Below are 14,057 nucleotides of genomic sequence, written 5' to 3' on the forward strand. Positions count from 1 at the left end.
AACGTTTTATAAAACAAATAAATTGTGAGAACTTTTTTTTTGTTTAATATTAAGTACTTAGTGTAAAATATAAATTTCGTAATTTTAGTTTACTTATAGAAAGAGATGTTTTGAGGGTGCGGATAAAACTTGAGTCACCCGGTATAGTATTCCAAGTTTGGAAAAAGCTAAATCAAATCATACATAGGATGTTTTAAAACTCGCACCCTAGAGAAAAATACTAAGATAAGATACCAAGAACATGCAAATATGAAAAAAATTAAAAAATTCTATCTATATTTTACTGAATAATTGTGAAAAAACATACAAGATCATCGGTGACATTAAATAAATTAAAAATTTTAGAAGGTACAGTCAGTCAAAACTTGTGCTGTTCTCTTTACTTTTGCCCGTCACTGTACCACAATGATCAATTATCAGTTTTCGCAGCCCACTTTGATCGATTTGTTTGTTTTTTTGAAAAACTCGCCATAACTAGTTCACTCCCGGTTGCATAACAGTCACGTGATCGCAATGAATCGATCCGACTTGTCGAAACCGCGTGTAAACATCCATCATCAAATATTTAATGTGTGATTGAAAATGTTTCTCGACTAAACTTTCGCACTAAGTTGGTCGTGACAGGAGTCGATCAATCTAGCCACCCTTGAAAAAACAAAAAAAATTGCACCACCTTCGGGGTCCTCCCCGTCGAGGAGGGCGTCCAACTGCTTCTCGTCGTAGGTCTGTCCCAAAGTGGTCAAAATAGTGCGGACTTTTTCCTTTTCGATGCTGCCCTTTTTCGTCGAATCGAACATCGAGAAAGCCCTCTTCAGCACTGAAATGAAACAAAAGTTGCTGAAAAATCGACCCAGATGATTAAAAACAACGGAACAAAAGAAACTCGGGGGAGATTAAACCGGGGTATTTATTAGCCCGGTCCTGTCTAAAACACGTGGAGGGAAAAAAGTTTCGCCTCCATGTCATTATTTTCCAGCAAGTTGGAAAAAAAACTCATTTCTAATTGACTCGGATTTATTTATGAAGTGTCATTGCGATTCATGTGCCAAGCAAAGAGACAATTCGTTTAAAAAATAATCTATTTGCGCGCCAACTCTTTTTGATCATGCAATATTAAAGCTGAAAGGAGTTTATTTGGATTATGCTTTTTGAAAATGATCGCTGAAAGAGATATGAAAGCTTGCGATGTACAATGGATTTGAAAAGTCGAGCCAAAAATACGAGATAAAAACGGAATGAACTTGAAAATGCGGCGCTAAAAATGGAACGAGGAAAAATTAAATCAACAGCGATTTATTAGTTTTGATCGTCGGACCGGAATATACACACATTCTTGCGTGCTTTCTACACAAACAAGCAAAAATTCGGGATTTTAAGAACATTTTCATTATTTTTAATAACTGAACTGAGAAATAATACATTGAAACAAAAATTTAAAAATAACACTCAAATAAAACTCTTATTGGAACAAACTTATTCATATTTTTTTCTTTCATTCAAAGGTAATAGTCATTTTTTTCAATCAGAATTTGCGAATTAGATAGTGTGAGTTCGACACATTAATTTTTCTAGAAAAATTTCTACAAAACATTTTCGAATCCGATATAATTTGTAGTTCTAATTAACTAATTAAAATTAACCAATTAATAATTAATTACTGGATTACACAAAGTATACATTTAAAATATAGTCTAAGGCCCAGTTAACAGAACACTTAGGCGCAATAACATTTTAATAAACGATTAATTAATTCTAATTACGAGTAATTCAATTTTTAGTGGTTTTCTGTGAATTGGCTTTTAATTACTTATTTTATTAATTATTAGTGATGTATACATGGTGCGCCAGAACTTACGTTCTAGAGAAAAATGGTGGGGTAAGATAGAAAAATATGTTAAAAAAATTTTATCTAAAAAAATTTCGAAGTTATAACAGTTTAAATTTTGCACTTTGACTCTATTTATTTCTATTGGAAAAATAATTTTCCAAATTTTTTTGATGTTGGCACCTTCACTAAACAATTATAAAAAAAACATATACAGGGTTGTTCAAAAAATCGCGCACTTTCGTGACACTGTGCCCTAGACAACAAGAAAAATGTTACAAAAATCCTTCTCTAAAAAAAAACGATCAAAACATCAATTTTTAAAGTAGTAAGTACACATTTTTAGTTTCTAAGAACCTCAACTTTTTGGATTTGCAATTCTCAAATTTTGAATTATACAAGGTGCGCCAGAACTTGGGGCTAAGTGAAAAATGCCATGTAAGATATCTTATTTTCCTGGTATCTACCAGGAATATGAAAAAACTGTTAAAAAAATTCTATTTATAAAAATTTCGAAGTTATGAGAGTTTAAATTTTGCACTATGACTCGGAAAAATAATTTTCCAAGTTTTTTTGCTACAGGCTATAAGAAGAGGAAACAAAGAAGCTCTATCCTAAATTGTAACTCTGTTTAATGTTATTTGAAGCTTTTATTCAAAATTTTTGTACCTTTACTAAATAATTATAAAAAAAATATATACAAGATCATCAGTATCATTAAATAGACTTAAAAAAATGTCAAATGTCAAAAAATAAATAACAAGTTTTTTTGACAAATAGAATTTTTTAAACATTTTTCCAATACTCTCGAGGACTACCCAATTACTAAAATGCGCGATTTTTTGAACACCCTGTACAAGATTATCAGCCTCATTAAATAATCATAAAAAAATGTCAAATGTCAAAAATTTTTGACTGATAAAATGTTTTAAACATTTATTTCATGTTCCTGGTATTTTATCGTACTTAAACTTTTTCTTTAGGGCGCAAGTTCTGACACCTTCTATGTATAAACTATTTACCAAAAAATAAACAAACAGACAACTCTTATCTTAATTGTAATAAAATAATAACTTTTTAAAATAAACTGAATTAATCAAAAGGTTAATTTTAAATGCAAATAGAGTTATTTTTGCTCATTTTTTCATATTAGTTAAATAATTATATTTTTATTTAATTATGTTGTGTAAAGTGCAATAAATTACGTACTTTTCAGACTTTTTCTTCGTTTTATCAGGTGTAATAAATCTATAAAAAGTTAATAATTTAGAAATCAATCAGAAAACTACGTAAATCATATTAATATAATTTGATAATTATAATGGCCTAATCGAACATTTTTTCTTTATAGCCAACATTAAGACAAACCATCACAATTTGTATTGTATTTAGTCTTTTTTTCAATAAAGTGCGAAAACCTAAATTTACAGTGCCTTTCAAACAAAATTGAAGACAATGTCGCGTTAGCTATGCCGCGCACTGTACCCGAAAAACTATTTTTTCAATTTTACACCCAATTTCCCTTTTAATATCAATTTAAAATAGAGTAGAATTTTTCGAGTGGCTAAACAACCGACCGGCGAGTAAACAAACGAGTTAATTTCATTCAGAAATACGAGCGTTTTAAGTGCTTGAAAATTTTATGAATTGTTAAAGTGCAAGTAGGAACGTGCCGATTTGTCAATGTCTCGACCTAGTGCACTCATTTTTGTTTCCACAAATAGTTGTTCCAACTAGAAAATTAATAATTCTCTCGATTTGTAATCACAGCACCCACACACTCAGTTTTGTTTATCACTTGGAGGCTATTTTTAGTGAAATTACCATTTTTATTGAGGAAATCTACTCACGTTTGACTTTTTCCTTATCCAATCCGTCGGCCTGAAACAGATACGGAWTCAACATTAAAACCCTCAAGATGCGTTTAATTGTGTGTGTGTTTCAAAATCCGTTTAATTACACTCCGGGTATCCTGCCACGTTCCAGTTTATAATCTGCGCGTTGTTCCGGAGGTGAGGCATAAATCCATCAGTCCGGATTAACCCGGAGTCGAAATAAATAAATCCAACTAACCATAATTTAGCTAATAACTCGACAATAGCACCATCAGCACGCAATACACGAAGACTGATCCGGCTTTCGGACCGTTTTCACTCTTTATAAGTCCGGGGGGGCTTTCGCCTTCCACACCCGCATAAGAAACTCTCGTGTGGTAGAGGCGGGGTTTTATATTTAGCGACGACGGTCGCAATCGACTATAATTCAAATTATAGGTGTTGTGGTGTCGTCGGAGAATTTGGCGATTCTTTTGGATTTTCCGATCGCTATGTTGGCAGCAATGCGCTCAAATGAAGCGCGACCCAACTAACAAGCGTGAGGGATTTTTCCAAAATTGGCACACAAAAGACACCTCTTCGCGTGGTTGGCCATGATTTTGGCCAAATCGACAAAATGACATAATTAATTATTACTCTATTAAATATCAACAGTGTTTCAAAATAATTGCAGTAATAAAAAATATAGTTATAATCGATTAAGAATTGCACAGTTTGAACACTTATAGGGATCACCCTGTATACAGCAACGAAAAAAAAACACAAACTCTTTATTACTTGGTTAGCCATGGTTTTAGCAAAATTGGCAAAAATGTGGAAATTTTATTTTTTAATCATCTATTTAAAAAAATATTTGATAAAAACTATGACGTCATTAATTTATTTGTTCGTGAAAGATGTATGTCAAAAAAATAATTACAATAATAAAAAATAGTTATACCTACTCGTAATTGTTTAAATATTACACAATTTGGACACTTTATAGGTATTATTACCTTGTATAACATAAATAGTTAAAATGAATGACAAAGCACAGCTCTGTTTGTATTGAAAAAAAAAAACAAGTACGGACCTGAAATAATAAAAAAACAGAATCATTCTTTTCGATAACATAATCCAGATCCGTACAATTTTTTTATAATTAAAATTAAATGAAACTGAATTTAGATTTTGTATATTTTAAATAATAAAGTCAAGTCAGATCAGATCTACAGGGGGTTAAAAAAAGATTGTTAAATATTTTATGAGGTAATCAAAGTAAACAAAAATGTCTTAATAAACATGGGTTTGCAAAGTAATGGTGTCGGAGTCGAATGTGAGAATTTTTAGAATTGTTACTAGAAACTTCTTTTTTTGTGCAAATAAATGTTTTAAATAATTTTGATATCTCCGAAAACGTTACTTTGCGGACCCATGTTTATTAAAACATTTTTGTTTGTTTTGGTCCATACTTTTACCTTCTGAAATATTTTAATATTTTTTAACACCCTGTATACATTTTGTGCAGTTAATTCGAAAAATTTGACAAATAAATCTTGAATCACCCTGTACATAAACAAAAAAATTCTAGATTTAAAATTTCACACAAAAAGTTTTTATACAGGCTGAGCCAAAAAAAAATTAGTAAAGACCAAACAAAACAATACTTACACCTTAATAGCAAATAAGATGTTAATAAAAATATTCAATAAAATCTAATACAAATTTTATACTTTTAGTAATAATTAATAAAGTTAAGCCAAGTCAGGTCTATATGTTTTTTAGACTTGCTCAGATAAAATTTGAATCACCCTTTTTATAAACATACACAATTTTTAAAGATTTAAAATCTTACAAAAAAATTTATCTCGGAGAATAGGTCTCTTTTATAGGGTACGTCGTAATTAAAAAAAATTACTAATTTTTTTTTAGACCAAAACAAAGCAATTTATCTAATACACCTTAGTAACAAAATATTCAGAAATAGATTTTTTTGATTTCTATTCCATTTTCAAAATGCTTTCTTCCAGCAACATCCTGTAACTTTTCAAAAAAACATTTTGTTTCTAGTGTGTTGAGTAAATTGCTTTTTTTGGTTTAAAGAATCTTTGGTAAAAAAATTACACTAAATTATAATTCACTCAACAATAATTAATGTACAGGTYGTGACAAAAATAATTTGATGTGTAAGTCAGGTCAAGTCTACATAATTTTTTAGAAATTTGGTGGATACAGGGACCACCATGTAGATAATATAAAATATTTTAATTTTTTATATACTTAATTTAATCAATATTTAAAGTACAACACAGTTAAAAACAACAAGAACTTGAATCATGTATATGTTGCTTAATCTTGGACCCATAGTGTACCTACAAGAAGTAGATACAAAACTTGCAATTTTCGTCTTTTTCATGGAAATATAAAAAAAACTGTTTTTTGCATTTTGTTGTCTAATTTCTCAGAAAAAATATTTAATTTTTGTTAATGTTCGACTCAATGGCTAATGTACATTCAACAACAAAAGTAAATTGAAATATACGTCGCACTGCGATCCTAGTTGTACTCGAAACATTTAATGGGACAGTGGCGTAACATAAAATGAGGCCACTTTTTCAAATAAACTTTACGTTTAAATTATAGTATTTTGCGAGGTATTTTTATATTTTTTAGTCTCAGGAGTTGCAGTTTTTCTTTTTTTCCTTTTCTAGTTACGCCACTGGCGTGCTGCAAATTTTCCGCTACAAAAAGCATAAAATCGGGTCATAAACAATTGACAAACTCCTGAAAATAAGATGGCAGTAAAATTTCAAGCAGATGGCTCATAAATCGGAGCAAATAAAAGACTGATTGGTGGGAAATTGGGAATATAACGAGTATTTAACGTCAGCTTGAATTAGCAAAGTTTATTTAAGTTTAAAGTGAAGCTTGGAATGGTTTTGCGGATGCGGTTATTTTACTTGATGGGACAGTTGCATAAAGGATAATTAGACTGAAAGCTTCGTGACAAGATAATGAGATTTGGTGGAAGTACGAGTATTAATCCTTATTTCAAAAATTTACAATTCTCTAAGAAAACAGAAATAAATTTCAATTTGACTCGAAATTTTAATCGTTTTTTTATTTTTCTCAACAACGTTTTTAATTAAACATTTTTAGCAAATAAGGAAACCAACCGTTCGTGTATAACGCTCCTAATTTCGTTGTTTAAATGTGTACACTTCTTTCAGGGAAATTACATCAAATACCTTCAGCTATTTTCAGTGTTTACACAGCTTCAGCAAGATAATTAAATCGAACCGATTTCATTAAATAAATAAGTTGATAATTACCCAAAGGTGAACGTCTTTTGTGAGAGTTTTAAAATAAGCGCAATTCTTCGCATATCTCACGAAAAATTTGTTGCCTCAACTGTGCCAAAACACAATGAAGTAATGAATTTTTCAGAATTCTTTTCGTGTTGTTGAAATTCATTTTCGAGATAAAAATGCCACTAATTCTTTTTTGGTAAAACACAACTTTCTGAATTTAATTTTCTCGTGAAGGAAACATTTACAATGATAAATAAAACAGTCAGGAGTCGGACCATAATTCTTCGTAAATAAATTCGACTAACTCCCATTAATAACGCTCGACGTGGAGAGTTGAAAAGCAGATTTTATCGAAATAATATAAATAGATAAATGAGTTATCAGCTTAAACTTTGATCGATGCAAAGCTATTATTAATTTACCGAATTTCAAGCATTCAAGAGAGAGAACAAGTCGAAAACTTTTCAAAAATTGAAAGAAAAAAAATCAAAGGTGTGGTATTCGTTTATTAAAATTAAGATAAATGGTTACTAAATTATCCTGGCCTCGTGTCAAAAATTCCGTCTCGGTGCAAATTAAAACACTTTTCTTCACGGTTCGGGTGGGTTTTTTCTCTTTTTGATGAGGAAATAGTTTTCACACGTGGCGTAAAAAATTGGACAATTAAATCTATCGGCATGTTTTTCCGTTTTTTGGGGGAGGCAAAAATTTTACCTTTTTGAAAGGTTACATATATTTTTATTGTAATTGTAACAGATGAGGAAAGAAGATTTGTTACCTCACTGGGAAGTAATTGGCCACTTTCCTTTTTGAAATTAAGGTGGAAAAACGGATTTTCTGTTAGGGTCGTAGGAAAATGAAAATTTCAATTTCTCCATTTTTCTGCCACCAAATAAATCAAAATTATTACTCCACAAAAACATAAAGCTTGCAATTCCGTGAAAATATATCCCAACATTAGCACTTAATTGTGCGTTTTCTCGGTTGCGGTTTTTCGCTGATTGCGCCACGCAATCCAATTAATTTTTCCAATTTCCACGATTGGTAGAAAAAATACATTTAAATCAAAATGTTTGTTGGGGAAAACAGTATCTCTTTCATTTATTTGGCCATGAGTGGAAATATGAGATGGCTAGGGTAGCAAGAATTGCTTTTGTTTCTCCACAGACTTAGAAATAAACATAGAGTGTCGTTTGCTTTACCAAAAAAGTACCTAATAATAAAAAAGCGAGCTAGTCGGGGTTTCACAGAAATTGATTCCCGCCAACTTGATAAAGTGCACTAATCGTTCACACTACTGAAATTTCGAAACTACAGCTATCTATTTTATCGCAGTCGATGATCGCATCTTGATCCCCCGAATTGGGAATTTTGATTGCAACTGTCTGGGATTGTTTTGGTCGTTGTTACATGATATTGTGGCGCCAAGAAGGAGGGTTGAAAAGACGCGGAAGTGGCCACGATGTTGCAGTGTAATAAATTTTTTTGTCAAAGTTTTGAATGGGTGATAAAGTCGTAAATAATTTGTTTACACACGCTATTCGATCGATTCGTAATAACGGGAATTATTCATTAGTTTCCAGTTACTGACGACTATTAAAATTAAAATTAAAATGTAGAAATCAGGAGCTAATTACGGTTTGTGGACAACTAAAAGCAATCAAAATAAAAACGACTATCTGATTTTATGGAAGTTTTTTATTTTGTAGACTTTATTAATATGTATTTAGGGCGCATTTCAAAAAAGTATTTTTGATTATACAGAACCTTCCAAAAAAAATATTTTTATTTTTTTTAATGGCATGCTATTATTTTTTGTTGCATTTTTAGTTACTTACATTTCCAGAAGATAACTGCAAAAAAAATGAAAACCAAAAAAAAATCGGTTAATTCATTAATACCTAGTAGGCACTTATTAAATAAAATCTAACACTCTTATTAACCAAATTTGATTGATCCGATTTACTACAGGGTGTGCAAAATTTACTATCAAACTTAAAAGCTTTTTATTATTTTTCTTATTTTAATTAAATTGGAGCTTCTATTTATTTTTATAACATTATAACATTCAACAAAAACTCGTTTTGTCAACTATTTTAATCACATTTGTAATCTCGACTTTTAATCATTAAAATTGTCATGAAAATAGTTGACAAAACGAGTTTTTGACAAATAACTTCAAATGTGTTAAGATTTAATATAGCGTTGTATTTAGAAAAATGTTCGGTTTAAATTTAAAATAAAAAAATATAAAAAGCCTTAAGGTTTTAAAAATTTGATAGTAAATTGTGCACACCCTGTAGTAATTCGGATCAATCAAACTTGGTTAATAAATAAAACTGTTAGACTTTATGAAATAGATACTTATCAAGGGGGCACTATTTTGTATTTTCATTAATTTTTATAACTAAAAGTGCAAAACTGATTTTTTTGATTTTTATTTTTTCACAGTAATTCCTGAAACAATAAAAAATATGGGCATGAGTAAGTAATTAAAAAGGCATTTTTTGGGACCTTTGGTATAATCACAAATATTTTTCTAAAATGCACTTCAGAATATACATAAAGTGTACTATATATCAAAATTTTAACTTGAATTATGCGAGTTGAAAGTAAAAACCTTGTATATACCTACCTACAGTGCCTTAATATACTATTTTAATTTAATAAACCATAAATTATTTTGCCACGAAAACAAATTATAATTTTCAAAATTATTAAAAAATAAAAAAAGGTGTTTCAATTCGGAATCGAACCTCAATTTTTTGAGTTTTAAGCTTTGATATGCCTTCTTCTTGTCTTAAAAGTATTTAACCGATCAAATTATCAATTTTTAAAGTAGTACACATTTTTAGTTTTTAAAAACTTAAAAAAAAAGTTACCTCGATCTGGAATCGAACCTCAACTTTTTGGATTTGCAATTCTCAAATTTTGAATTATACAAGGTGCGCCAGAACTTGGGCCTAAGTGAAAAATGCCATGTAAGATATCTTATTTTCCTGGTATCTACCAGAAAAAAACTGTTAAAAAAATTCTATTTATAAAAATTTCGAAGTTATGAGACTTTAAATTTTGCATTTTGACTCTGTTTATTTCTGTTGGAAAAATAACTTTCCAAGTTTTTTTGCTACAGACTATTAGAAAAGGAAACAAGAAAGCTGTATCCTAAATTGTAACTCTGTTTAATGTTATTTGTGGCTTTTATTGGCAAAAAATTGGTTTCTTTACTAAATAATTATAAAAAACTTATACCAGATCATCAGTATCATCAAATAGACATTAAACATTTTTTCCATGTTCCTGATATCTTATCTTACTGGAAATTTTTCTCTGGGACACCCTGTAGGTACAGAATGCCTCACGTACAACTTTCGGGTCTAATATCTCCGTTATTTGCCAACGATTTTTATGAAACTTAAAATGTAGACAATTTTAAAGGTTTTTTTTCAAAAACAGATTTTTGTTTAGGTATCTATAGCATTTTTTATTTTAAGTAATTTAGCATTTTTAAAAGGCATGTTAAAATCATATTTTAAGAGTTAGGCTTGTTTTAGTAATATGATATTAATCTCTACCTACTAATAAATTCTCTACATTTTAAATATTGTTAGAATAATGGAAAGTAATGGAGATATTATTAGATCCAAAATCTTAGGTTATTATTATAACTTTAGTTTAATTAGAAAAAAATGTTTTGAGGAGTGCGCTTAAAACTTGTCACCAATTTCTTATTTATTCACTTTTTTGAATGAATTGTCATTTTCATGGCTCAGAATTTATTCAATTGTTGCAATTTTAGTGTCTTTATCGAAATAAAATAAAACATAACAGATTTTATTTTGAGTGAGTAAACAAAGCAATTTAAAATAAAAATAATGAATGAGAAACTAGCGTTTTTATTTCTCAACGATTCCTCGAATCGCTCTTTGTCTAAAAATATGACAAATGAATCATTCTGAATCGGGTGCATCCGTGAAAAATCAACAAATTGTAAATTTTTTCGATGCGAAAACAGGAAATTGCATCAAAAGCACAAAAGCGCCATTAATTAATCAAAATTCGAGCCAACTATTCCTTGCAAGAATCATTTCACTTTCATTAGGAAAATATTTTGGTCGTTATTTTTAACCCTTGTTTGTAGAATCAATACGGCACGCTCTATTTTTGTAAATTTTGGTAAAAATAGGCGTTTGGTGTTGTTGTTTCAGGCCCGCAATAAGCCGGCAGATGGTCACGTGGCTCAGAAACTGCAAGCAGGTCAAAGGACGCCGACTCACGGTGCCAAAAATGGTCCCCCTAAAACCCCCAGTAAGCCTTCGCAGAAGAATGCAGCACAAAAAGGACAACCGATCAAGCAGGCGCCGGCTAAAGCTGCAGCTGCTGCTGTTAATAAAACTGTGAAGAAGACCAAGAAGGGGAAACATCACCAGCACGACCTCATCGTGACTATTAACCTGGTGAGTGGCGTAACCGTAACCTGGTTACAGCGATCTTGAAATTTTCGAGTATTTATAGAGTGGGAAATGAGTCGGCGAAATAGGAGCAAGTGGACTGAGTAAATGGGCCGACAAGGTGCAATAATTTATTTCGAAAAAAATGTAAATCTTCAAAAAAAAATTAATTGAGTATAATCGAAATTATTCAAATAAAACCGTTTTTACATCGTCTGATCTTACTTTTATTTTGCCTTCTTGCATATTTATTTACGTTTTTGGCACAATTGCATTTTTTTACTTTTCCGTTTTTAGTTTCTTATATTTTCTTTTGCATGTCCATGGTTTGAAATATTTACGTGTTTATGTTTACGTTTACGTTCTTAAGCTTTCGCATTCTTACGTTTACGTTATATGTTCTTTCAAAAGGTGAATACGACTTTACGTTTGCATTGTATGTCGTTCCTTTTTTTAAATTACTTCATTTTTACGCTTACGCTTACGTATTTAAGATTAATCATTTTTACGTTTACGTTTTCAAACTCTTATAAGATCAAACGTAATAAACGTAATTACGTTTTTCTAGTTTCAACTTTTACGTTTACGGTCTAACAATGTTTACGGTCTTACGTTAAAAGTAAATACGTTCTTCTAGTTCCCACTTTTACGTTTGCGTTCTAACAATGTTTACGGTCTTACGTTACTGTTTAAATGGTGTCTGTATTGCATTTTTTCACTTTTCTCTTTTAAGTTTCTTATATATTTTTATGTTTACGTTTGAAATATTTATTTACGTATTTACGTTCTTAAGCTTTCTCATTCTTACGTTTACGTTATATGTTTTTTCAAAATGTGAATATACGTCTTTACGTTTGCATTGTATGTCGTTCCTTTTTTTTTTGATTACTCACTTTTTACGCTTACGCTTACGTTTTTAAGCTTATGCATTTTTACGTTTACGTTTCTAAACTTTTATAAGATCAAACGTAATAAAAGTAATTACGTTCTTCTAGTTTTTACTTTTACTTTTACGTTCTAACAATGTTTACAATCTTACGTTACTTTTTAAATGTATCTGTATTGTTCCGTCTTTGTACTTTCTTAAGCTTGTTTAAGTTTATAACTTAGGTACATTATTACTTCTACGTCTTTATTAAATTTTTATAGTAAGTACAATAATATTATTAGTTATTAATAAAAAGTAATATTACGTTCTTATTTTGTTTTTCTTATTTTTACTTTATAACTTTTTATGGATACGTCAATACGTTTGCTTTCTAACCTTACATTAATGCTTTTTTTGTTGTTTTTTCGTTTTAGAAGCTTCGTTTTTAAGATTCTCTAAATACCTATATAAGTGTGCATTCTTCTCTTTACGTTTACGTTTAGAAAGTAATACCGTAATGTTATTTTTGGAATCATACACTTAACGTTAATCTGGAAAGTACTATTTTACAAGACCAGTTCTTTAAGTTTCCAGACTTGATACGTAAATAACTATTTCACGTTGTAGCTTTTTACGTATTTATTATTATACAGGCTTTTAAAATGAGATTGTAAAATATTTCGGGAGGTAATACTATAGTATGGACCAAAACAAACAAAAAAGTCTTAATAAACATGTAACGGTTTCGGAGATGTAGACAATTATTCGTTTTTTGAAACATTTATTTGCAGTCCGTTTAAACAAAAAAAGAGAAGCTTCTAGTAAAAATACTAAAAATTTTTACATTTGATATTTTCGAAACCGTTATTTTGCGGACGCATGTTTATTAAGATTTATTTTGGTTCATACTATTATCTCCTTAAATATTTTACAATCTTTTTTTAACACCCTGTATGTGAATTCTAACGTTTACGGTCTTACGTTAATGCTTAGATTGTTTTTTTTGAATTGTTCTAATTTTCTGCTTACGTTTTTACACTATCTCCTTAAGCTTGTTTAAGTTCATAAGCTCTTACGTTTTTACAAAAAAATAAAGTAATTATAAAAAAGAATTACGTTTTTACTTTATTATCTACGTTTATCTACATTTACGTTACAACTTTTTACATTTGTTTTTAACGTTTACGGCTTTACGTCAAAACTTAGTTTCTCCTTAATATGTTTTTATGTTTTAAAATGATTACTTTCTTACGCTTACTTTCAATAAAAAGTATTACTTTTATACGTTATATTTTTCTTCAAAACATTACATATTAAAAGAATCTTAAGCAGAGGCCATTTAAAAAACTATTCTTTACAGTTCAGTTAACATAAATTTAAAAAAACATCAAAATTGCAATTTTATATTATTTATGAAACAACTGAAATTTTTTGGAAAAACTGTGTACATACAGAGTGCGCCAAAAGTCGCGCCCCAGAAAAAAATGCCATGTAAGGTAAGATACGAGGAACATGGAAAAAATGTAAAAAAAATGAAAATTTCAAAGTTATGAGAGTTTAAATTTTGCACTTTGACTTTATTTATTTCTGTTGGAAAAATAATTTTGCAAGTTTTTTTGCTTCAGGCTTTTAGAAAAGGATGTATCCTAAATTTTTTTTATTAGCAAAATTTTTGTTCCTTTATTAAATAATTATAAAAAAAAACATACACAAGATCATCAGTATCATTGAATAGGCATAAAAAATGTCAAATGTCAAAAAATAAACGTCAAAATTTTTTGACAAATA

The 14,057-nt window shown here is 29.6% G+C and overlaps 2 protein-coding genes across 7 annotated transcripts in view; one reads left to right on the plus strand and one right to left on the minus strand.

Annotated features, from left to right (window-relative positions):
- LOC123016264 (troponin C-like) overlaps window positions 1-4,020 on the minus strand; it is a 5,943-nt gene extending 1,923 nt beyond the window's left edge. Inside the window, exons 1-3 of one of the 2 annotated variants that reach the window (XM_044416550.1) lie at window positions 3,899-4,020; window positions 3,676-3,706; window positions 674-817 (exon numbers count right to left, since the gene is read on the minus strand). In XM_044416550.1, coding sequence (XP_044272485.1) covers window positions 674-817; window positions 3,676-3,706; window positions 3,899-3,901 — 178 coding nt within the window. In that variant the 5' untranslated portion in view covers window positions 3,902-4,020. Of the gene's footprint in view, window positions 1-673; window positions 818-3,649; window positions 3,707-3,898 lie in introns of both variants that reach the window. The other variant, XM_044416551.1, reaches the window with a different exon arrangement.
- LOC123016263 (neo-calmodulin-like) overlaps window positions 1-14,057 on the plus strand; it is a 45,148-nt gene that overhangs the window by 28,242 nt on the left and 2,849 nt on the right. For all 5 annotated transcript variants that reach the window (XM_044416547.1, XM_044416546.1, XM_044416544.1 and 2 more), the window contains one exon: window positions 11,159-11,407. In XM_044416547.1, coding sequence (XP_044272482.1) covers window positions 11,159-11,407 — 249 coding nt within the window. The remainder of the gene's footprint in view (window positions 1-11,158; window positions 11,408-14,057) is intronic.

Source organism: Tribolium madens, unplaced genomic scaffold (assembly GCF_015345945.1).
Source record: "Tribolium madens isolate multiple individuals breed KSU strain unplaced genomic scaffold, Tmad_KSU_1.1 Scaffold_1;HRSCAF=32;Tcas5.2_LG8, whole genome shotgun sequence".
Lineage (NCBI taxonomy): Eukaryota > Metazoa > Arthropoda > Insecta > Coleoptera > Tenebrionidae > Tribolium > Tribolium madens.